The 25,383-nt window shown below is 45.8% G+C and overlaps 5 protein-coding genes across 5 annotated transcripts; 3 read left to right on the top strand and 2 right to left on the bottom strand.

Moving 5' to 3' along the window:
• Positions 1-766: 766 nt before the first annotated feature.
• On the top strand, positions 767-1,192 carry PtA15_1A477 (uncharacterized protein; the record flags this gene model as incomplete). The annotated part of the gene is made up of 1 exon (XM_053165508.1): positions 767-1,192. One exon carries the CDS (start codon positions 767-769, stop codon positions 1,190-1,192), a length of 426 nt encoding a protein of 141 aa, XP_053016693.1.
• A 2,164-nt stretch (positions 1,193-3,356) lies between these two features.
• On the bottom strand, positions 3,357-4,161 carry PtA15_1A476 (uncharacterized protein; the record flags this gene model as incomplete). Its single annotated transcript, XM_053165507.1, has 2 exons — positions 3,357-3,656; positions 3,733-4,161. 2 exons carry the CDS (start codon positions 4,159-4,161, stop codon positions 3,357-3,359), a joined length of 729 nt encoding a protein of 242 aa, XP_053016692.1.
• A 3,441-nt stretch (positions 4,162-7,602) lies between these two features.
• Positions 7,603-9,457, top strand: PtA15_1A475 (uncharacterized protein; the record flags this gene model as incomplete). The annotated part of the gene is made up of 9 exons (XM_053165506.1): positions 7,603-7,664; positions 7,734-7,784; positions 7,861-8,035; positions 8,106-8,206; positions 8,300-8,409; positions 8,518-8,750; positions 8,856-8,910; positions 9,084-9,154; positions 9,245-9,457. 9 exons carry the CDS (start codon positions 7,603-7,605, stop codon positions 9,455-9,457), a joined length of 1,071 nt encoding a protein of 356 aa, XP_053016691.1.
• An 11,453-nt stretch (positions 9,458-20,910) lies between these two features.
• On the top strand, positions 20,911-22,484 carry PtA15_1A474 (uncharacterized protein; the record flags this gene model as incomplete). Its single annotated transcript, XM_053165505.1, has 4 exons — positions 20,911-21,729; positions 21,800-21,976; positions 22,047-22,206; positions 22,324-22,484. The coding sequence occupies 4 exons, from the start codon at positions 20,911-20,913 to the stop codon at positions 22,482-22,484; spliced, it is 1,317 nt and encodes a 438-aa protein (XP_053016690.1).
• Positions 22,485-23,312: 828 nt separating this feature from the next.
• Positions 23,313-24,899, bottom strand: PtA15_1A473 (uncharacterized protein; the record flags this gene model as incomplete). Its single annotated transcript, XM_053165504.1, has 5 exons — positions 23,313-23,326; positions 23,656-23,917; positions 23,990-24,115; positions 24,195-24,302; positions 24,393-24,899. The coding sequence occupies 5 exons, from the start codon at positions 24,897-24,899 to the stop codon at positions 23,313-23,315; spliced, it is 1,017 nt and encodes a 338-aa protein (XP_053016689.1).
• Between the last annotated feature and the right edge of the window lie 484 nt (positions 24,900-25,383).

Raw genomic sequence — 25,383 nt, 5'->3', positions numbered from 1 at the left:
TGGTAAAGCTGTTTGTAATTGTACCTATCTCTGCCTAATCATGCGGCCCAACCCGCCACTTCCGCGAGCCTGGCTCTCTATCAGTGAGCTGGAACGCGTCTCTTCCATGCCACGCGTCTCCTACTAGCATCCGCCGACCAATCAAGGCCTGCGTTACCGTGGGGTCCGAGAACCCAAGAGAAGACAAGTCCACTATTAATGGGTTGGCGCGGTTCGAAAATCCGTGCAGCTTCAAGTGCGTATATCATTGAGGTGGGCTGGTATTCCACCAGTCTGCTTCGAAATCTTCCTTGCCATCACGGCAAGGCCTGGTGCATTTTGATGCGGTCCATGAAGGAAAACCAGGTGTTAATTTGGATAGACCAGCCATCTTTCTGGACTTCGGACGCCTATAAAAGATACAGTCCGGTCCTCACCCTCCACCTTTCTCCATCCGCCTCCATCCGCAATCGCATCCAATCTCCCCATCCTATCAACACCCAAAAACTCCACAACTTTCTTCAGCCCACCAAAAAACAACCAAGATCACTCTCCACTCTTGACGTGATCTCAATATCCATTATTCTCACCAAAACCAATAGTTTAGCGAGGATAATCAGGACTTTCTGAGTTCTCCCACCAGAAAAAAAAGTACACAGTGAGTACTGATTCATAAATAATGACCGATGTTCTTTTCTCGTGCTCCGAGACTTTACTGATTTTTTCCTCGATTTTCAACAGATCCATACCCGTGTTTTTTACTGATTCTCTTCTTGAATACCCGAAGATGTCGCTCAATACCCCGATGAGCTTTCTTCCCAGCGAGAGTGATTTCATGAGTGTTTCGGAAGGCAGTCAGAGCCCAAGAACCAGACTTGGATCCAAAGCCAGTCTTCCTGCAACCCCACTCGAGCCTTCCGTTTTGCGCACCGCCACAGTCGAGTCAATCATCCAGCGCAATCACTACCGCCACGCAAAGGTTGAGCTCGGGCTCTATCTTCTCCTTGACTCGGATCCTGCGCAAGACAGCAAAAATCTGCCTCCCTTTGCAGGACACCAATCCTCATCCCCTACTGGCAACTACTGGATCGATTCCTCGGAGTCAGAAACCTCAATTTCTTTCAATGATCCAAACGATATACCCTCCCACCTTTACAACCCTCCGCGTCTGCCAATGATGCAATTGCTCAAGAACTGGTGGCGATACCGTTAAAGCAATTGATTCCAAATAATCATTCTGAGACTAGCAGCCCCTCACCTCCAGAGCTCTGCGTTGTACTTCAATCCTGAATAATTGAATCTTGGAAAATATCACGCAGGGAAAATTGAAAGCGACGATAGGAAGGAGACACAATGCGGACCACTTGGCCACATTCCCTTATGGATCCAAACCATGTTCCATTTGGAAATCATGTTATCTGTTCTCTGAAAATTAAATCAAGAATTGGATGCTAATTCACCCCGGCAGAGCATGCACAATATTTCATCTCTCCATAGTATCTGTCTATGTCTCTGTTTCTGTTTTTTTTTATTTTTGTGTTTTACTTGTTGGTTTCTCCCTGTTTCTAACTGTTTGTTTTTTATCCTCATCTTAATATCTGTCTCTGTCTCTGGGCCTCATCCGTTTTTCTTATTCAAAAACACGCAATTCAAAATACATTACCCTGAACGCCCTAACACTCGCAACAGGCCTACAGATCCAGGCCAACTCTAATGAGGGTCTCATTTATGAGCAGGCATGCCTTTGTGCTCCCGGGGCGTCACACCTTTTCAAATCAGCATGATTACCGGCAGGGGTGGCCTTCGACGCTCCACTGCGCAGGACTTCGTTCAGTTCGCGTCCTTCACAAGCCGCATTCTCCTTCTCAGGTCTCTGATTTGATACATGATCACCCTTGGGAGTTTGGGTGCGAGGCCGCGCGTTATCAATCCATGTACTGGAATCTCACTTGATGTCATTCCACTGAGTTTTTCGGGGTGTGGCATCCGATGTGGGGCCTTCCCATGGCGGTGTCATCGGGAGAGGACTAAGGACGGGCTAGGATATGGATATGGAGACAAACACGGCGATGCCGGATATGGCCTCCATGATAACATTCATGGAGAGAGTATCCAGCTTTGGGTGTTTTGAATTTTCATTCTTGTATCAGAACCCTGTGTCCAGTGCTACAATTAGTGATGCGCGCATTTCCCCCATAACATGCACCATCAAAGATAGTCCACTAGCAGGCCAGCTAGCAATAGCTACTCATGGCGCGCTGCTTCTACTTACCTTCTTCTCCCTGTTCCTGCGGCATATATCCCGACAAGCCCTTGGAACACGTCTCTTCCACACTAGACGCATCACGTTTGCCCTCGCGTCTCCTACTAGCAATCGCCAACCAATCCAGGCCTGCTTAACTTTGCCGTGGGATTTGAGAACCAAAGAGAAGACGAGTCCACTATTAATGGGTTGGCGCGCTTGAAAAATCCGTGCAGCTTCGAGAGTGTCAAAGACATTGAGGTGGGGTGGTATTCTACCATTCTGATTCAAAATATTTATTGCCATCACGGCAAGGTCTGGTAGGTTTTGATGTGGACCATGACGGAAACTCAGACGTTCTCTGGGATAAGCCAGCCATCTTTCTAGATGCCAGAGGCCTATAAAAGATGCAGGCCGGTCCTCACCCTCTACCTTTCTCCATCCTCCTCCATACGCAATCGCTTCCAAACTCCACATCCTATCAGCACCCAAAAACTCCAGAACTATCTTCAGTCCACCAAAAACAACCAAGATCACTCTCCACTCTTCACGTGATCCCAACATCCGTTCTTCTCACAAAAACTGAATTTGATGTGGTGCCTGCCTTGCCCAAAAGTGTTGATGTTATTTGCCTATTCCTTACCGGCTTCAATGATTGTGTGGCAGGTCAATCCGCGATGTTAAAAGAATGTTGATCAAGCACAAATGCTATTCAGCACGTCTCTATATAATGTTAGGGGCTACTACCATGTCTTCATAAACCATTTGTTTTGTTAGCCATATGTTTCTGGTAGCATCTACTCCATGTTCTTGCTTCATTTTCAGGGACCGTCGTCCTCTTGATGATCAAAAGCAAGATATCATCAAACCCGTGCGTTTCAAGCGAGGTTCAATCATGCAACTTTTAGCCACAGGGCAGTTTGCTATAAATATTAAGCCATCCATAAAAAAGGTAGGAAAATTCCAAAGAAAAAAACAATCCAACATTTGTAGAGGATAAGATAAAATATGAGAATAATGAAATTGAATATGCTACCCGATCGTCCAATTAAGTGAAGTGTTCTATAAACCGCAGATGCCCAGAAAGATAACAGTGGAAAGAAGAAGAGAATAGAGCAGGAAGGGGAGAAGCGGATTAGTAGCCTCCGCCGAATCCACCACCACCACCGAATCCACCACCGAATCCACCACCGAATCCACCTCCGCCTCCTCCACCGAATCCTCCTCCGCCTCCTCCACCGTACCCCTCGCCAAATCCTCCTCCAAATCCTCCTCCAAATCCTCCACCGAATCCTCCACCACCACCGTAGCCTCCACCCATTCCGTAGCCTCCACCCATTCCGTACCCTCCACCCATTCCGTACCCTCCACCCATTCCGTACCCTCCACCGAGGCCATACCCGCCACCAAGACCTCCTCCCAATCCATAGCCCATCTGGAGAATGGAACATTTCACGATTAGGATTTGCTTAGACCAAAGTCATAAGACCACAAAGAAGAAAAAAACTTACGCCTCCTCCATAGCCACCGCCTAGTCTGCCGCCGTAACCTAGTCCACCGCCGAGTAGGGATGAGCCGCTACCGTACCCGGAGCCGTAATTGTTCATCCCGTTCATGCCGTAGCCATTGGCACCGTAGCCGTTAGCACCTCCGGAGCCATAGGCGTTGAGTGCGCCTCCAGATGATTGAGTGGATGTGCCAGATGACTGTTGGAATGAGTTCGAGCTCGATTGGCCGCCGTTAGATGCCAGGCCGCCGTTGTAGCCGCTGTTGTATCCGTTCATTCCGTACCCATTGGCACCGACTTGCGAATTACCAAATTGGCCTCCGTTGTTGTAACTCGAGAGTCCGCCGAGTTGGGGGGTCGGGGCGGCGCGGGTTAGGGATGTTATGCTCAGGGCTGCTACTGTGATCATCGTCGAGAGCTGTGTTGAGAACATTATGGAGGGCAGTATTATTGGAAAGCGGAAGGATGGGAAGGTTTTTTTTGGTTCTTCGATGTCTGGATGATAATGGGATATGGAATGGTCTGAGTGAAAGCGGAAAAAGATGTATTCAGGTGACCGAAAGGATTATTATAATTAAACGAGTCCGGCTCAAGAAATGGAAGTGAGTTACTTGTGGGGTGACTGAAGTAGAATCCCCAAAAGTGCGCACAGGGGATTGGTCTTTATACCCGACACTCCAAAGCAAGATGGAGAGAGGGCTCGTCAAACTCCAAGAGCATCGATCCATTCAACACTGATGTTTGAGTGAACTGACGGTCGCTTGGTAGGTTCTTAGTTTGGCAATTATCGCCCGGTCATATCTGCAAGTTCAGTCGACAGTTAGCATATCATCATTGGTTGCCATTTCCTTGATTTTAAACGGCTCCAGGCCCGTGGCCAAACTAATCACTGGTTTATCACGGACCAACTGCGTCTGTAGATAGATGGACGCCTGACGACGAATCACGATAGCCAACTTGAATGTATTACAAGCGGTGAGTGGCCGTAACCAACCCTACAGTATGGTTCGGCCCGAAGTTCTGGCCAACCCCGAGTTTAACAAAGTCTCCCAGTGAGGCAGCCCCGCACTGCAGGGTCTCTGTCTCACAGAGGACGGGAGGTCGCACTAGTGCGAGGCGCTTCGCGCCGCGCCCCCCGGCAGGCGAGGAACTTGTGCTAAGTTCGGGCCAACCCCGGCTATTCTTTTATTTTTCTTGAATCCGGCTGCTCGTCAGCGTGCTCAATTAAGCCCAAGAGCATGTCCACTGCATAGTCGCAACGTATCCTTGCAGACCGGCTGAACCCGGGCTCTGAGTCGCTAGCACAGATATCGAGGTCTTTCTGGGGGCACCAGCAAGCAAGCCAGCTCGCAAGATAGCTGGCAGCCCGGCTGGCGATGGGATTGCTCATACCGTCAGCAAGAGCGCCACTACCTCCCCAATTTGCAAGACACCGGCGTCTGGAACAGACTCAGCGGCTTCCTAGATCACCACAACCGTGTCACAGTGTAACAACCCATCGTTTGTTTGACAGTCCCTAGCTATGTTCTTTTTTTGTCAAACAAAGGGCCTGAAACCAATTTTATGTTGCAAGAAGCCCATAGAAACACAATTTCGATAAGGCCTCTGTGTAGGAGTTAACATATAGTCACCTGTCCATGTCTGTCTTCTACTTTCAACACAGCCAGTTGCATCCTAGGGGAATCTGAGGAAAAATCCGATAAAAGCCACAGTTGAAATCTGTCAAAGATAAGGAGGAAAGATTGACACGCAAAGAGTGACCAGAAAATAATGAATTGACAGGCATAAGATTGAGCAAGAGGCCTAAAATAAATTTACAAATGTCTTTGCAAGGCAATTAGGGTATGAGATAGATGATATTTAGTTGTGAGTGAAACTCTAAAAAGCATGGAGTTGATAAATGATGGGATGCTAAAGACTGCGAACGGAAATAAATCAATAATCAATATCGGTATCGATGCCATCACCATCTTAGCGAGGTCCCATCTCAAAAAAAAAAAAAAAAAGTCCCAGATTCATGAATAATGGCCAATGTTTTTTCCTTGTGCTCTGTACTGATTTTTCTCTCTTGGATTTTTCAACAGATACGTACCCGTGTTTTTTTACTGATTCTCTCTTGAATACCCAAAGATGTCGCACAATACCCCGATGAGCTTGCTTCTCCTCAGCGAGAGTGATGTCATGAGTGTTTCGGAAGGCAGTCAGAGCCCAAGAACCAGACTTGGATCCAAAGCCAGTCTTCCTGCAACCCCACTCGAGCCTTCCGTTTTGCGCACCGCCACAGTCAAGTCAATCATCCAGCGCAATCACCACCGCCACGCAAAGGTTGAGCTTGGGCTCTATCTTCTCCCTTGACTCGGATCCTGCGCAAGACAGCAAAAATCTGCCTCCTTTTGCAGGGCACCAATCCTCATCCCCTACTGGCAACTACTGGATTGATTCCTCGGAGTCAGAATCCTCAATCTCTTTCAATGATCCAAACGATATACCCTCCCACCTTTACAACCCTCCGCATCTGCCAATGATGCAATTGCTCAAGAACCGGTGGCGATACCGTTAAAGCAGTTGATTTCAAATAATGCAAGCTGCAGCACCTCACATCTAGAGCTCTTCGAAATCATGAATGCTTCAATCTTGTGTCCTAGCCGCCCCCAAAGGGAACATTCAACGAGATGCTCAGTGACGGGAAGGAAAAACATAGTGGACCACTTGGCCACCGTCTCCCTTGAATTCCAAGCCTAAACTATTTGGACACCCTTCTTATTTATTTTTAATCATTAAATTAAGACTTCGATGGCAATTCCCACCTGCAGAGCATCCAAAAATCTGTCAACTTTAAATGGATCAAGATCCCTCCTTCGATTTTCCTTGCCATCACTACCATTGCTATCTGTCTCTGTCTCTGTCTTGTTTGTGTGATTTAGTACTCTTTTCCTCTCCTTTTTCCGTCTGATTGTTTGTTTTGGTCTTTCTCTTCCTTTGATTTACATCCTGCAGTATGTTTCTGTTTCTGTTTCTGTTTCTGTTTCTGTTCCTGTTTATATTTTTGTCTCTGTCTCTGTGTCTCTCCTTGTTGTATTGCAAAATACATCATTCAAATCTCATCATCCTGAGTTTCAAAGCTTGATCCCTCCATACTCGCGAGACGCCTTCAGAGGAAGGCAAATTCTAATGCAGGCCTCGTGCATCAGAGGAGGACATGCTGGTGTTCATGATGAGATAAAAAGGTTGCTTCGCGAGTTCGTTTCACGCTCCGCAGCAACGGCAACGATGGACTTCAACAAGCTCGAGTCCTTTTGCAAGAACTGTTCCTTGTCTCTCTGGAGAGCAAAGATTGAATAAAATAAGGCTCTCCTTTGGTGTCCTGCAGGGCGGCTTAACGACTTCGCCGCTCCGCAAGTTGCACCAACAGGCTAGAGAAAACACACATTTTTTCAATCCTACATAGTTTTTCCATCTGGCTAGATAATTTCTTCTGCTCAATTATACATAATCCAATTTCATGATCTTACAAATGTCATTGTGAATCAAGGAGATGGGTTGGACATATTCAGATGGAAATAGCATTGGGATGGGGAGGCTTCGGCCATCATAGAAATTCATCCAGAGATGTGTGCGTGAGATTGATTGAGTCCCCGCCAAATTTATGATGAGATGACGTTGGCAGACAATAGGGGCATTAATGTGACAGGCCCAAAGGCGAATGACTGATGACGTGCATTGGACGAGCTCGCGTGTCAAACCTGTGCCAGCCTGTGCCAGCCGGGCGGGGTTGAAGTGATGTCATCGTCGTTTCCGTAGCCACAAGTTCATAACACAGCACAACAAGCAGCAAACCTCACAGAATACATTCAACGCACACCATCCGAACGACATGCACGCTTATCAGATCAAACAGAACTTGGAAAGCCTCGATCAACTTTCAGGATGTCTAACGTGAGGATCTTGATGTTTTCTTCTCCTGTTCGGTATTTGGGTTAGGAATTTATTCGAACAGGAATACAGGCAGCTACCAGACCCCAAGCCAGCTGAGAATCAGGTCCTAGTGGACGTCAAGTAAGTCTCTCTGAGTTCCAGTTCTTCTCTTCGATTCATCCAGTTTATAGGGATGCTGAGGATCGATGGATTGCAGGTGTGCCGGAATGAACTTTTTTGACACGCTTCAAGTTCGAGGACTTTATCAAGACCAGCCACCCTTCCCGTTTATTCCAGGAGCAGAGCTTTCCGGCGTGATTTCACACAATAGTCCGATCCCCAAAGGATGTCCCTTCGTTCCCGGTAAAACTAGAGTCTTTGGGTCGACCCAAGTAAGCAGCGATCTTACAAATAAAACCAACTCGACATTGTCGTTAATTCGACAAACAACATCTTCTTCAGGGCTGTTTTACCACCAAGGCATGTGTCGCCTGGGACCAGTTGATCGAAATTCCTCCTGGATTGGACTTCGAGCACTCGGCTGCGATTTTTATCACGTACCCGTAAGTTAAGGTAACACTGGTGGCTCATCCGATCGCTACGGAAATTATAAACTTTCAATATTGTCCTAATATCATTTGCTTTCGATCTCCTAGGACCTCTTACGCCTCTTTAATCAACCGAGGCAAATTACAAAAAGGAGAATGGTGTTTAGTACATGCTGCTGCTGGTGGTGTAGGAATCGCTGCTGTCCAAATCGCTAAAGGTGAAGTTTTGAATCGATTGAAAAAGGCTTATTTTTTGATGTTCATGGTGATCACCAGATTTTTAAACTGATGCTCATCAACTTGTCAACTATCTACTTCATTATCAGCCGTGGGAGCCAGGGTGATTGCGACTGCCTCTTCACAAGAAAAGCTGGACTTCGTTCGCCAATATGGAGGACTATCTGATACAGATTTCACATTAGTCTATGATGATACTCCGGCTTCGAGCGCAGGCGACGCAAAGAAGAAGTCTACCATGTTGGAATGGCAAGCTCAGGTGCTGAAAATTACCAAAGGCAAAGGTGTTGACGTCGTCTTTGATCCAGTGGGACTTCTCAATGTAAGATTACCCGATGTCCATTCAGGTTTTCAGAGCCTTTTTTGTCGAATCTGCTGAGTTTTGTTTTGTACAAACTGCATTCAAATTGTACCCTATTCCTACTAGAAATCTCTAAAAGTTGCTGCATGGGATTGTAGGCTAGTGGTTGTTGGCTTTGCTGGTAAGTCTTTGAGTTTGCAATCAGTCGTCACAGCGACACGGGAGAATAAGCCCAGCCAACGTTCAACAGATGCAGAACTATCCCTGCGATCTAGCGATCTAATAACTTACTTAGCTTACTTGACGACAAATGAACAATTTCTGACATTTTGGCTACTTTCTTGATCAACACAGGAGGGCAAATTGATAAGATCCCAGCCAACCTTCTATTGTTGAAAAATGCAACGGTGACAGGCATCTTTTGGGTAAGCATCATGTATAATCCATGGCAACGTTTCACATGAAAACCTTTTTTTGACTGGAATCATCCAAATTTAACACATTGTGATTGCCAGGGTGCCCAAGTGAAGAGGGATCGAAATGAATCGGTCAAAGTATGGGCAGCTCTACTGGAACTGATCAGTCGAGGTCAAATCCGACCAGTCTTGCACACGAAGATTTATAACGGGTTGGCAGAATTGCCCCAAGGCTTGAAAGACTTGGGATCGCGCAAGGTCCTCGCAAAAGCCATCCTTCGCATAGAAGCTGACCCCAAATCCAAATTATAACCTCAACATCGATCTCATTGGACCGGCCGAGATTGCTTAAGCCACCGGTATTACTTGTTCCAACGTGCACCCAGATTGATTTTCCCTCTACAGTGTAACATTCTTCGATATTATCAACCAAAATAGACGTTGCTGTTGTCTCACATGCGTGGCTTTTTTTGTGTATGTAGCACTTGACCTGGGCGCAGCTAATGGGTATATTAGCTCTCCGCCAATACTAGAAATGAACTCTCTCGATTGTACTGTCACATCTGGTTATGAGGATTTCTCGCTCGCGTTACTCGCATAAATCGATGTGTTAAAATGAAGAAACCTTTGCGAGTAGTGACTCAGTCCTTACCCATGCATGAACAACGGCGTTTTGTTTTACAACAGCATGTGCGGAAAGCAGAATGCCTACCAAGCAGGTCCGCAGGACCAGGCTGGATGAAAAACCTGAAGGTGACCAGTGCTGTTGCTTTAATCGCAAACCAAATACCTGACAACCAAAAGCTGCAGCCATGCAGTTCAAGTTACATTCAAGCTTGGTAATGGGAGTGTATAATTCAAATGCATGCCAAGGTGCAATTCAAGCACTCTGATTTATTTCTCAGCAGCACCTATGATAGTGGCACCTATGATAGTGGAGAGCTGACATCTAAAGGGTGAGTTCCCGGATGTTTGGGAAGGCACCCTTTAGACGCCCTTCTCCGAATTGGCGGGCGGCTTAGAGCCGCTCGAGCTGCACGGAGTTCGCCTGCCAAATCCCAGCTGCCCCCCTCGACTCCATTTCTGTGTCCCTGCACCAGACCTAGAACTCCAAACTCGTGCTAGCGTATGTTTGCACAGTTTATGTTACACTGATTTGACACGCCTAAATTACCACACAACAAAGAACGCATCTTTTGCACCTTCGGATCACTCAATCCTTCAGCTCATCTCGTATCAGCCTGGCCCTCTAGTAACACGATGTCAACACTTCTCAGCGACCACGAATTAGGAATCCCGCAAACACAAAATACTATGCCGAACAAACCAACAGCGGAGTCTGGCGCATATAGTTACAATCATTATCACGGCCAATATTCCATGCCTCATCCAGCTGGTCCTCAAAGCGGATACAATCAATACACGCAAGTTCAACATGGCCAATACCAATACCATCAAGACTATCGGTCTCAGCAGCTTTACAATTCGTCCATCTCTTCTTCTCAACCATCACACCCTCCTCCTAGCCGCTTTGAAAATACACCCAATTTCTCCCATCTTCCCTACTCTGATAACAGCCGCTGCGCAAGCAATTCCAATTCGTCATGTTGGGGAAACTCATTGAACTCAATATCCGGCGTGAATCCTCATCAGAACCCAGATTTGCTTTGGAGTCAGCACCCCTTTCCGGTTTCAGCTCCAGCCCAGCAGTCTAATGTTTCAAACTCGGCACCTTCCAATAACTTAGCCAATCCAAGACCAAATCCAGTTCCTGTTGTCGCCCAATCACAAGGAAAAAATAAGCGCAAACAAACAATAAATAGCAAAGAAGATGATATCTTGAATGATTGTGCAAGACCTACCACCTCTGATGATTGTGAAATTGATAACAATAATGATGGTGAACCACCGAGTACCTCTTATGATATACCACTCCCGCCGCCGGACAACATCGGAAAGCTTTCTGAGATTCTAACCATTGTTATTATTTCATTCAAGTGTATTACTTTTATTGGGTTCTTCATCTATCATAGCTGTTGCAATAAAGTAATTGTTCTACCATTTTTACATGGTAGCGAGAGCAATTACTTGACAGCTAGAAGAACTCAAAATAAGAATCACTTTAGATAACAAACAACCGAGATGGCAAATCTTCCAGAAAACGTTCATCCTCGAATCAATGATTCCTCCGACAGTGACAATGATCACCGAAGCGATAAAATTCGTATCACGAAGCTTCGTCGTGATAATTGGCCGGAGTGTAACAAGTCCTTCAAGCATCTCATTACTGGTCGAGGAGATGAAGAAGTGTTCGATCCAATCTGGTGTGAACAACACAAACTAGAAAAAAGGTTCCGTAAGAAGACATCGAACGCTTATACGCTCCTGGAGCTATGTGTCTCTGCCGATCTTCAATCTGTCGTGCAGTCTGTTGATACGTTTTCGAAAGCAATGGAAGGTTTAGCTCTTGCATGCGGCGAACGATCTCTGATCAAACTTGGCGATAAAATATATTCACTCACTCATTTCGATTATGTTCCTGGCACCTCAATCGCAGATCATATCAGTAAATTTCAATCTATGTACACATCGTTAAAATCAGCTCAAATCTCTATTCCAAACACAAAAGTCGATACTGCAATGGCTGGGATATTTTTTCTCAAGAGTTTTCGATTTGATGATACTTTGACGGGTCTTATTCAAACTCTTTACGATATGGATCCGTTTACATTCGAAAAAATTGCTATTCAAATGAATGCTGAACATAACCGTATCGAACAGGCTGGGTCAATTGGATCAAGTTCAATTAATGCCTTATCATCCAAGCCATTTGTTCGACCAAACAAAGAAAAGTTCAAGGCAGTTGACAAAAAATTTTGAAATGTTGTTCCAACAAAGAACCGCTCTTCAAATCGACAATCATCATCATCAAGTTCTTCCTCACCACTCAACATGAACGATAAGGAATTAGATCAATTAATTGAATCCTTAATCAAACTTCGATCCCAACGACTGAATTCTGTTGAGGAATCCGACGAAAATGATGAAGAGGCCGATGCAATATCTGAACTTTCTCCTGACAACCTTGAAGATACGGGATTCTTTGTTGAAGACAAGAACACATTTCATGTTGGTCCCATTGATAATGAAGGAATTCGTTTGGTTCTTGACACGGGTGCCTCGAAATTGACAGTGTCCGAAGAACAATTATTATCAAATCTTCAACCTATCACAAAGTCAATGCAAACTTATTCCGGCTCGGTTGAAATCACTCATATGGGATCTATGCGATTTGGGAAGTACAATATCTTTCTGGTTTACCTCGCTCCGTCTGGCAAATGTAATCTCATTTCAGTCTCGCAGCTAGAGGATCACGGCTTTCGTTGTGTAAATAAAAACAAACTGTTTTTAGTGTACATGGGCTCGACAATCATTGAGCGATTTCCTCGAACCAGAGACTTATACGTGTCATCGGGGTCTAGTGTCGTTACATCATCGTCTCTGTTCTCAATCAAAGAAAACAATGCAAATAAAGATTGGCATATTATCCTTGGCCATCCTTCGGACGTATATCTCAAAAAGTTTTTCGAGCTAATGAAGATTAAACCGAATGACAAGTCCGGGTCGTCATCGGATTGTGAGGTGTGTAGAATGGCTAAGTTGAAGCGTTCTTCACACAGCAATCCTCTTCCGTATGCCTCTGCTCCATTCAAAATGATTCACATGGATGTTTTGCAGGTTTCGCCAAACTCTCGAAACTCATTTGCCTACATTCTGGTTCTTATTGATGATTTCTCGCGATTTAACCGGATTTACTTAATGCAGAAAAAATCGGAATCAGAGAACAACATTATGTCATTTTTGAATGAAGTCAAGAACCATTTGGATGTCACTCCTTCGATTCTTCATACGGATTGTGGTGGCGAATTCGGATCCAACGTTTTCAAGTCATTCTTAACTCAGCGAGGGATCTCTCTTGAGCAAGGACCGGCGAATTCTCCTCAGACGAATGGTTTGGCGGAGAGGTTCAATCAAACTCTGTTGATGAAAATGTGGTGTATGTTGGCTCAATGCTCGGTCCCTCTGAACTACTGGGATGAAGCGGCGAAATTTGCTTCTTTGCTAATCAACATGCTTCCTACCTCAGCACTCAGCTGGCATTCTCTGAATTCGGTCCTAATAGAGTCGAAGGCCATGATAGAACAAGTAAGACATGTTCACATGTTACTACCTTTTGGCCTCAAAGTATATGTCCATACCCAATCCCCCTCTTCCAAAGTCCTTCCTCCCTCGAAACCGTTCCTATTCCTTGGCTACGAGCCCCGATCAGATGCTATGCGGTTTTTTGATCCCTTGTCTCGCCGGACGGTTATAAGCCGGGACTTTACCCCATCCATTCTTTCCTTTCCCTACAACTCAAAGTCTGCAATGATGAAGTTGTCTACGACTTTGCCCATATCATGTGCAGACCCCGACCCGCTAAACAAACATATTGAAATTGGCGCTTCGAGCAAATCCAAGCGCAAAGTCTCGCACAGGGTTGCTTCTCTTACTCCACCTACATCAACTTCAATTCCTTCAATGCCGTCAACTGTTTTGTCTCTGCCTCCTATCCTTCCTCCGCTTCCTCCATCTCCGTCATTGGATGTCCCTACTCACTCTCAACACAATGACTCTTCATCGTCTTCTAAGCAGCCGACCAAACACTTTACGTACGAGTGGGGCTCAAGATCTCAACTCGCGCCGAAGGACATCAACTCCAGTATTGACCCTTCTAACATGGTCGAGGGCTCTCGCCGGATGCAACAACGCCTGCCTGATTTGAGCTTTGCTTCTGCGGACGAATTTCCCAAACTCAGTTTGACTCAATCGGTGTCAATAAACGATGCGATGAACAACGAGTCTGCCTTGAAAGACTGGGAAATGGCGTTGACTTCTGAGTTCAATTCGCTGCAGTGTAAGAATACCGGTACACTGGTACCACCTCCCTCAGACGACAAAACTATTGGCGGAATGTGGTTGCTCACGAGGAAACTTAACGAGTTTAAGGAGGTCATCCGCCACAAAGCTCAATGGGTAGTCTTTGGGAATCATCAAGAACATATGATTCACTACTTCGAGACGTATTCATTGGTGGCACGCAACGAATCTCTGAAAATGATGTTGTTGTTGGTTGTCAATCGTGGTTACAGTGTGTTTCAATTTGATGTTGAAACAGCTTTTCTCTATGGCAATATCGATGCTTCAATCTATGTCGCTCAAGTACTTGGGTTTGAGGATCCTGATCCGAGAAAGAAGGGTTGGGTTTGGAAGCTCAACAAATCTTTGTACGGAACAAAGCAAGCTCCTCGGATGTGGAAAGCGCATTTGGTCTCTACACTAAAATCGATTGGTTTTGAGGCGTCAATTCTGGATGATGCTTTGTTTCACAATGTCGACAATTCTATTCTCCTGCATATGCATGTTGATGATGGATTGATAATTGGTCAATCGCGCAGTGCAATCCTCCGTTTTCTCGACAATTTGAAGAAATCTTACACTCTCAAAGTCAAAGAGCACCCAAGTCAGCATCTTGGGTACACTTTTGATTGGCGATCAGACGGTTCTTTGCTAATTCATCAATCGGATTTTGCGCACAAAATCATTGATGAATTTGGAATGTCAAACTCTACAACAGTCAAAGCGCCCTCTCCCTTGAACTTTCATTGCGTGGTTGCCTCAGACTCACCTCCATTTGACGTAAAGACAATGCAAAAAGCTGTTGGAATGCTTAACTATCTTGCTCTTCACACTCGCCCAGATATTGCATTTACAGTAAACATTTTGGCTCAATTTTTGTCTTCCCCTTCCATGTGTCACTGGTCAATGATCAAACACCTTCTCCGATATCTTCAAGGCACGGCCGACATGGGCATTCTTTTCACGGCCGGATCGCAGTCCGATGCTTTGTGTGGCTGGGCGGACGCTGACTACGGCACGTCTTTGGTGACCAAAAAGTCAATGTCAGGATATGTTATTACTTTCTTCGGCAATCCTATCTCTTGGACGACGAAGAAACAATCAGTAGTTGCTCAGTCGACGACCGAAGCTGAATTTATTGCTATCAACAAGTGTGTGAAACAGCTCCGATGGATGTCAAATCTGATCTGTTCTCTCGACATCGTTATTGATAGGCCGATTTTGTTTAACGATAATTCCGGCGCGGTGATAATCTCGAAAGAAGCGCAGCTAAACCCAAACACCAAACATATTGAAATACGTTTTCAGTATGTTCGACAATTGATACTCATGAAGGTTCTGTTGGTTGATCAAGTATCGACGGGAGACATGATTGCCGATATATTGACAAAACCACTTGGAAAAGTCAAGCTACTGTCTGCATTTAAACAGTTACATTTGGTCAATGTGCGTGTTTAGGAGGAGTGTCAGTTTTAAACTCGGACATTGAGTTGCAGCTATGCATGCCAATATGCATACAGTTCAGTTACATGTGTCATTCTAGTACCTTGTCGATCGATTGATCAACTCAAGCTGAAAACCAGACCAGCAACTTACTCTCCGCCGACAAAAATCTTCTTCCCTTTTCCTTTACTTTTCCTTATCATTGTTCCATCCTTCATCCATCAATAACCGAACATCTCTCGAAGCAAATTCTTCTTTGTTAACCAATCAAGCATTTCAATCGAATCAAAACATCGATCTCAACCATCGCCGGTTCCTAATACTCAGGAGGAGCTAGAATCAGCTTCTGGGCAGGTATTCGATCTATTAGCTATTAAATCCGATATATCAATAAGTTATTGACCAGCTTTGTTTTATTATTGTCAGGCTGTTTCGTCGTGAATCTCCGTGTGTTATTTATCGTCGTCGTAGTGATCACGTTGCGATTTTCTTTTTTGTTTCGATTCCAAATCTTAGAGGTATTTCATTTTTGTTATTCAGATTAATCATTCTATATTAACCTCTAACCATTGTTATTATTTCATTCAAGTGTATTACTTTTATTGGGTTCTTCATCTATCATAGCTGTTGCAATAAAGTAATCGTTCTACCATTTTTACAGTTTTGCACCCCTCCAGAAACAATGGCTAAGTTTGAAAAGCTTCCATTTTACGAGCTCCGTAAGCTTCAATCAACCCACATCAAGCTCCATCGCCTCAACCACAGAGTCAAGTCCGAGGCCGAGATGCTTTATTTTGAATATCAGAAAAAAATCCAACTCCTCAGTTTAAAGTTTTCCAGACCGGCGACTTCTATAGCCCGGTACCTTGGGCAAAATCGCTCGCGAAGAAAGAACCACTGCAACAAATCTAAGGCCAAGAATCCAAAAGCAAAAGAAACATTTAAGGATTGTAAGTCATCTTCTCATATTTTGATTCAATCATAAATTACCATGTGTCTTAGCTAATTTAAAATCAACCACATCATTCAGCCAGTGTGGATCTATCAAAGCGAACCAAGGACGTCGCAATGACTTACAAAGCCACTGTTCCAAAGCCTCCAGATTTTACTGAAGAATCGGACGAGAGGTTTGATGCGAAGAAGAAAGTTAGATCCGCTCAGACTGTAATGACCAATGTCAGGAAATGGCGCGACACCACAGAGCGCCAGGTGAGACTTGAGCTTCTGCAATCAATAGTCTGATCAGTTTGGTTTCTGATTCCTTCCGTTTTTATTCTGTTTTTTGACTTGCTGAAGTTGAAAGAACTCAGCGACGAGGCTCATATCGAAGGATTCCTCGTACTTGCATCACAAGATCACACTGCAGATTTTTTTTCTCAGGGAGGAAGCTTCATTGCGAATCAGTTCCTGCGAACTCTCATGGACAAGGGCGATCCGATTGGCGGGTTCCACTCGTACGCAGCAGGAACACAAGGGAGGGGGGGGGCTCCTAAACAAATTGGCGCGACCAACCAATCTTGCTCTAGCTGCCAGGTTGTCCCAGGTGTCAATGTTGGGACAAGTTTGAGAGATGGTCTGAGTACGGTAAATGGTTCGAGTCCGCTGGTTGTTACTAGCACTGATGTTGCTCCTAGCACCAAGGTCAGTCCTAGCGCGGAGGTCAGTTCTAGCGCGGAGGTTGGTTCTAGCGCGGAGGTTGGTTCTAGCGCGGAGGTCGCTTTGAATACTGGCCGAGTTCTTCCGAGCGTGGACGCTCCAAACATGGCACGTACTATCCATAACAGAAGGAAACCTGCTGGTTTCAAAGAATATGCAGATGTTTGCAGAGGTATGACTTTTGGCTTTATATTCTTGCAGGACATTTAACTTACTTCCCATTCACTTTAACAGGAAGCCTTGTTGGAAATAAGAGATACCTAACCAAAGTACTAGGGAAATTTTTTTGTGAGCATATTAAACCCCTTCATATCTGTTCAAACACGCAAAATTCATAGCTAATTGAGCCTTTAGCTGCAAGTGGGGGGGACTCTCGGGGATGGCCTGGTACCAACACAGATGCAGGACTCGCAGCCTTTAAGCTCAAACTCGTGGTTGCGCCAAACACACTGGATGTTGAAGTATGCCTGCGGAACAAGCCAATCAAAAGCATGAAGATAGAGCCGACCTGGAAGATCCTACGCGGGCTACAAAAGGGATGGATAAAACTGGTACCTATTGAACAAACACAAGCAGTTGAACTTGATGCAAACATCTCCACAGTTTCAACGCATAGCAAAAAACAAGTGGAATTGGCGGTCAGAAGTAGCAATAGTGATGATTCTGAAGATGAAACCAATAATGAGAGCGAGTAGGCTTGTGGCATTTTGGTTTACTTTTCTGCATTACAGGTTGCTTTTTTGTTTCAATTGTTCCTGGTTTCCATTTCAAATGAGCAGGATAGAACTTTAGAAACAGAATTATTCATACCAAGTGAATTATGTTGATGATGTGCGCCTGTCTACCAACTTGGTCAACAGTAAATTGCGAACAGCTAGTAAATATAATGAGCAGCTCTCAACCTATTGAAAGGCGCCACTTTTGCAAAGCTGGGTTTACTCAGAGGTTCTAAATACATTTGTCTCCGTGTTGCTTTGTTGGACCCAAAACTCCTTTCACGAGCGCATGTAGCTCAAGCCAAGAATTTGACCGCACTTCAAGAGCCACCCTTGGTGCAACCAAAACATTCACAACATTTCAAATCTCACCAGAAGGGTTCACACTCATTCAGCTCAGTGTTCCACTCACCACCCGTCATCCGGTCTTAATGGCACATTTCTTCGCAAGAGCATGTTGGGCGACACCAATTGCAAAGTCTTGGACATTTGGTTTTGCTTCCAATCGAGTACTTCCCAGATGATTATTTATTCAAAAGGGGAGGTGCAATTATTATGGGAAATATGTGGATTATAGTTAATGTCACACAACAGACATGGACAATCACCAGAAGAAACCACAACCGGCCAATTGCACGGTGGATGAAGTTCATGGAGTGATAGTATTAGGAGGCACCGACCAAAGATGATATCAGACTGCATTGACCAGCTGTCGCAAAGAGGATTGGTAATCAAACTATCACACAACGCGGGTCAACGGTGGGTCGCTACGCTACCGGGCCACTTAGCGTTAGCGTAGCGGCAAAAAGCGCCCGCCCATTTTGAGTAGCGTTAGCGCGCTGTTAGTGCCGCTACGCTGCGCTACGTTTCAACGGCGCTAACAGCGCCCCAATTGTTTGTTAGTGTTAGCGCGCCGCTACAGTCACTACGCTGCGCTACAGCGCTTTTAGCGGAAAAAAAGGCTGAATATTTGATATGAATAAATTATACACTTTGGAAGCAAAAATGTGTTTAGTCATTCCTTTTCAACATAGGGCCATGCACATATTTCATGTCCCTATGTGTGAAGAGAGTGACTAAAAAAATTTCAGTGCTTACAAAAAAAAGCATCAATATTTCATCAGATTAATAAAATATAAAACATTCTTTTGTAAATATACCACCCCTTCCATGAACCCATAAAAGACTAATTCTAATTGAAAAAAAATTATTATACCATTTGCATGAACACATGAAAGAATAATACTAAAACTGAGTCATCCAGTGTTTTATTTCATGTCCACCGCACTTTTAGGTTTTCCTAGCTAACTTGAAAAAGGATTCCGCATGCAACATACCACACTTTTGCTTTGCACTGGAGCATGACACAGGAAAATTAAACTCTCTCTTATTGTTTCTGTTTACCAGAAACAGAAATATTTTGTCTGAATATTGTGGTCAAGAGGAGTTGAAAACCCTCCCATATAGGCACAGTTCCGGCGATGAAGCAGGATGATGACCCGTTCTGGAGTGCTCTCTCTTTTTGTTCATGTGCAATTTTTTAGGGTTGTCTCTTTTGGTGAAGGTCCAAGAACTTGTGCCATTGACACAATACACATATCTCCACAGGATATTAATTTCCATGAATGAGAAGATGGATTTTCACAATGTATTACGATCCACTAAAAAAGTTCTAGTCCTCATCTTCAAAAAAGTCATCATCTTCGTTTGGCCCTTCATTTTCTTCACCATCGGAGTCTTGTTGTTTAAGAACTGCCTGCTCCATTTGAACATCCACACTGCTTGATTTGGTGTCAATGGTGCACATCAATGATTCAATCATGTGGAACCATTTGTCTGTTAAGATTTCGCGCGATATCAGTTTAGTCTCCAGCATTTTTGAGATTGTATCGTTCCAATTGATCATCAGGCCTTCATGGTCCACCCAAGCAAAGCATAGATCGCCACCTAGCAGCTGGTATGTCCCACCTGGGCAATTGCTGACTCCAGCAAGTTGAACTTCTCCAAAAGCCTGTTTTAAGCAGCTATCGAGTTGGGAGTCTCCTGTTGTAAACATTAATTAGCTAACATAAAAAAATCACGAATGATTGAGTTTTGCCTACTCTCCAGTGATTTATCTATAATTTGCTTGAGTCGATTCCAATGAGAGATTCCCCAAGACAGCGAACGTCTCAGCTCAACTTGGAGCTGGATGATCTCCTCATTAGCGCGATCCAAACCAAGCATGGCATGAATTCCTGTGCGTACAACCGGATCAACTGCCCAGGGATCCTTTGAGAGGCACATGTAGCCATCGTTCCAGAATGGGTGGTTGAGACCCATCTTCATGAACTCTTTGTAGCCAAACAATTTGTTCTCGGGTAACTGCAAGTCTTCAGGCGCAAAATTTTTGAGGTACGACGCCCGACAATCACAGAACGTCTGGATAGCTCTGACAACACCGTTTTTTCTTTGCTTAAGAGCCGCGTAAATTTTTTCCTTCAGTCGAGTACCAAGTCGTTCGCCGCGGTCCTTTGACGCTCGCAAAGGCTGTGTTTCTGCCTGCAATTCAATTGCTACCTTAAATAAAGCAGACTTTGCGCTCCAGAGCAATATCTTCTGTTGTTGCTGTTCTTCTGGATATGGAGGAGGAGATTGGTATAAGATGGATGTTATTTGTTTTTTGCACTGCCACGATCAACTTACTGTCTTGTGGACTTAAATCTGAAAAATCACCGCCAATAGAGGAGACTTCATTCTCTTGAGCATGTTGCAGCAATTGGATGTCTTGGAGAATATTCATTGCATGAGCACGATTGGCGTTTGAATTTGACAATTCCAGGGTAGAAAGAAATAGATCCCTGATGTTTGGAAAGGAACAAAAACTCAAGATATGATTTGCTTGAAGTTGAAACGAAAGCAGTGCATAGATGCTTACGCCAAAGACTTCAGTAACTCCAAGTGTCAGCCCCATCGTCCGAGATCTATCCGCCCTCTGAGAATGAGCACTTGATGGCCTCGCGGCCCAATTTCCATCAACCCGACTCACACATCTATCCGTCTAACTTTAGCATGCCTCCGGCTTCGGGCTTGCTCCGTCCGCCCTCCTCATATGGATACGCTTTGACTTTTGACGGATTTTCTCCAGCGTCCACGCAATTCGAACTCCATCATTCCCCATCCATTCGATCCGCCGATGAAGAATTGCCAAATGATGTCGTCCCACTACCGCCACCAGCCCAAGTGGGCCTGCCTCACATTCCTAGTCGTTCCGTACTGCCTGTCGCTCCACACATATTCACCTGCGACATCTCGTTTGTTGTGTACTGCTCGAGGAAAAACAAGCAGAATCAACCAGTTTGGAAGTCTATACGATCACCTAAAGAAGGTCATTGGATCACCTTTGACACCCGCACGATCACCTACGATTTGTTCCATCGATTGGTCGCGGCGAAGTGCGCCGAGAATTACGACAAGCTGCCGAGCTTGCTTCACAAGGGGACAACCGCTATCCCCCCTTATATCCATTGGAGCGGTTACATTATTCGTAACAAACAATGGCCGAAGGGTCGACCCAAACCTATCTCCACTCGCTCCGACTTTGCCGCCTGGATAGATGCGATTACCAATGCAAGGACCCCTGCCACCGAAGGGGGGATTTCCATCAAGATGGCGGACCCGGCGGTGAAGATCGCGTTGGCTGCAAATAATGATTTGCTTGCGGAATCGGTCAGGCGTAGCGAGGCTCGGGAGGCGACTATGGCGGCACGACAATCTCAAGGAAGTTCGTTGGGTTTGCACCCTTTGGATCCTATGGAGAACGATTCTGATGTTAGTACTTGTAAACCTGATCAGATCAGTTCATATATCTTTATTTACTGAACTGGGGTCGATGTTTTAGGGAGATTCTTGCAATGAAGATTTCAAGGCGCGAACAATTATCAAAGAGGATCTCTTCAATAAATACAAGCGGAACACAGGCGTGGTCTCTTCTCACCCAATCTACCCGGATCCAACCGACGTCAATAGATACATAATTCTAACGCCGGGCAATGTGGCTCTATGGGCCAAAGCGATTGTGAGTGGATTTGCCCACCTTCTTTTTTGAGGCAGCGAGATGACTTACTGGTGAATTTTTGGATCTCCAGCATCTGAAGGAGCCAGGAGTTAGTCTCTTATCTCCACCTGTGACGCTCAAATATTATAACCGCAAAACAAAGAAATCATCGCCGCTGGACGCTTCCCCTGGCGCGCCGGGCCCACGGTTGGGCTCATCTGATCTGGTGGCAAGCTTGGTTGAAGCCTGCCGTGCGACGATCGGATCCAATGCAACCAACCTTAATCTTGCATGATCGCCACCGTCTTCGGATGCTGGCTCCCTCGAGGGGGACCCCCCGTTGTTGATTGAGTACCTGAAGTTTGCAGGGGTTCTGCCTACCGAGAAGACGTTGGCGATTCTGGCGGGCGAAGATATTGACAGCTACCAAATGTTTGCGGACGGATACATGTCGAATGAAGATTTGAAGGGCTTGGGACTTACTAAGGGGACTCTGGCGAAGCTCCGCAACAATGTTGGACCGTACTGACGCACCCTTCGCCGTCAAAGGGAATAGTATATTTGGTTTTTTTGCTGTGGTCTTTCTTGTCCAGTGTTTGGGTTCTCTTTTTCTCGGACTGACTGACCAAAATTTATAATACACGACTGTTTCCTCTCTCTCACCATATACAATATACACGACTGTTTCCTCTCTACAAAGATAAAAACAGTCCGTCTGCCCTTGCTTGGTTTGCCGATCTCTCCTCTCTCTTGCTGAATTACAAATACTGCGCTTGGTTTCCTGATTGATCTCTCCATTTCCTGTCATCACCTTGGTTGAACATTTTTCTTCCTACCTATGAAAATTTAGTTTCTTCCTACCTATGAAAATACATATACAAACATGGTCTGCACTTGATATCGGTGGCTGAAATTGAATGCACTCTTAGCAAGCAAAATGCCTTGCGCTCTGACCCAAACTCTCAGGAAGCAAAATAGCTTGCCCTCTGAGCCAAAGACTCACAAGCATCGCGCACTAAGCGAAAGAAGTTCACTCAAACTAATCATCTGCCGATGTACTCTGTGCTTGAGGCCAATGAAGGCTTGCGCGAATGTCTGCTCACACTAGAAATTGCTCAAGCTCTAAGCGAGCAAAATGGCTCGCCCTCGAGCCAAAGACTCACAAGACCCTCGCGCGGTAAGTGGAAGGAATAGATCACTGACATTTAAGTATTTATTTTCTGGAGAGAGAGGACAAACTACTAAGTCGATAACCCTAAATAGCCTATCAAGGCACTGAGTGAGACCCTCGCGCGCTAAGCGGAAGGAATAGATCACTAACATTTAAGTATATTTTCTGGAGAGAGAGGACAAACTACTAAGTCGATAACCCTAAATAACCTATCAAGGCACTGAGTGAAGTGTGCTACATCTATCTGAAGCGTGCTGCATCTATCTATTGGAATAAACATCTCGTTCAAGTAGAGCGACCCCCTCGCAAAGTAGGCGGGCCGTCCCAATAGGGAATCCCAAATCAAGTAACGCCTGCTCGGTCGCACTTCTGAAAAAGGTCCAATGTATTATGCCATGGGTGCTCAATTGGCGTCGGGTTCCAGAATCCTTTGAATGAATGCCGGCGACGTCCAGGAACCTCTCGAAGGGGACGCTTTGCAACTCGGGGGGTTCAGGGACGAGTGGGATCCTTGCTTGGTGGGTCGGACCGGCTTGAGGCGACTGGATAACTCGAGTCGATGGGAGAGAAACCACGCGGCGGGCTGTAGCAGTCAGAGGCCCGCGGATCACTTCAATCTCGTCCGTTGATACTGGCTGACGTCCAGCCGGGACGCGTGGGGCAGTCGTGTTGGTTGCCAAGGGAGAGGGCCCCACCTCATGAGTCTTCGGCGCGGACGTCTTGGGGGTGGACATTCCTTTGGGACCGTCCTTTGTGACGGCGCGTGTAACACTGCGGCTCCCAGTGGATTGCTGCGAGTAAATGCTCATCAGTATTGCGGGATCACTGGGTAACCATAACCATAGCCACATAGCCACACTGACGTTGTTCTGAACGGCGCCATGGCCCCTGCCTCCCAAAGGGGATGCATTGACCCCGTCGTCGGGGCCAGGTTGCGGGCTGTTGGACTGCCCAGTTGAAAGGCCTTGATTCCCGGAACCGCTGACCTTCTGCAATCAGACAATAAAATCATCCAACGATGAATTTGACATCCTGATGTGCCTGTCAAACCCGAGAGAAGAGACTTACTTGGAACCTATATGCTCCGGGGGTCCTCAAGGCGATAGCGGGACGGCGCTCTCCATCGGCGTCCATTGGGTGAGCTCTTTTGACGGAATTCCCGTCGGCCGGCATTGACTAGTGGAAGGACAACAGAAGCGAGGGCAGACATTAGTTAACTACAAAACAAAGTGAATATAAATTACCGAAGTAATTAATAGGACTCACATCCGCGGGAGGGTCATTTGGTTCACGCATAATCATCTTAAAGACGACTGCATTCGGAAAAAAGTCGTAGGCGGCCTCTGCAAACTTGGAGAACGAGGCGTCGCCGGCAACCTGAATCTTGTTTGCAGAAGTGTAATCCGGATGCCCCGATAGTGTGACACGCCATTCAAGGGCCCCAATATAATTGGCATCACGCAAAAGGCGAAAAAGTGGATTAATCGTAGGGCTTTGTTTCACGTGTTCTAACGCCAAAATTTGGAACTCCTCCCAAGTCATTGAAAGCAGGTCGATGTTCATGACGCCTAAGTCTCTGATAGGTGATATGATCGTCCAAGGAGCGCGCCCGGGAGAAAAACTACAATGAGGAAACTCGGGCTTCTGACCATTTGTGATAAATCCCAAGTAGTCCAGACCAACGGAGGCAAGACGAGGAGATCTGGCAACCAGTGAGGTGTCTTCTTCTGCCTGGGTTTCTGGGCAGAGTATTTTGCCGGTGTTTTCGGACATAGCTGGTTGTATCTAATCTACTCTGAAGGCGGAACCGCAGAGCGTAGGAAGAAGGGATAAAAGGCAGCCCCGAGGAAGCGAGGCAACTGGGGATTGATCATACATCGCGCCAAACCTCTGCCTCTTATATGCACCAGGCCATGTCAGAGTCAACCACGGTGCCCTGCCCAAAAGGCCAACCCCACCGGACTGCAATGACAGACTGTGGGTCCGGTCACATGCATCAATCTGACCGACCACACGGCCCAATCATGCGGAATGGCCCAACCTAACCTACCATGGGAAGCAGCAAGGCCAAGAGCCAGCGTCAGAGATAAGGGCCGCTCCGACCGACCAGCGTCCGACAATAGGCGCGCAGTCAGATTTGGTGTCATCTTACACGCTTGCAGGGCCTAACCAGCTGTAAGCCTGTAAGCCCTTGATTTCGCCCATTTTGATCGATCACTCATCTAATGAATGTTGGGTGGGGCACAAAGGAGTCATG

This window comes from Puccinia triticina, chromosome 1A, assembly GCF_026914185.1.
Source record: "Puccinia triticina chromosome 1A, complete sequence".
Lineage (NCBI taxonomy): Eukaryota > Fungi > Basidiomycota > Pucciniomycetes > Pucciniales > Pucciniaceae > Puccinia > Puccinia triticina.
This window is presented reverse-complemented; position numbering and strand designations above follow the sequence as displayed.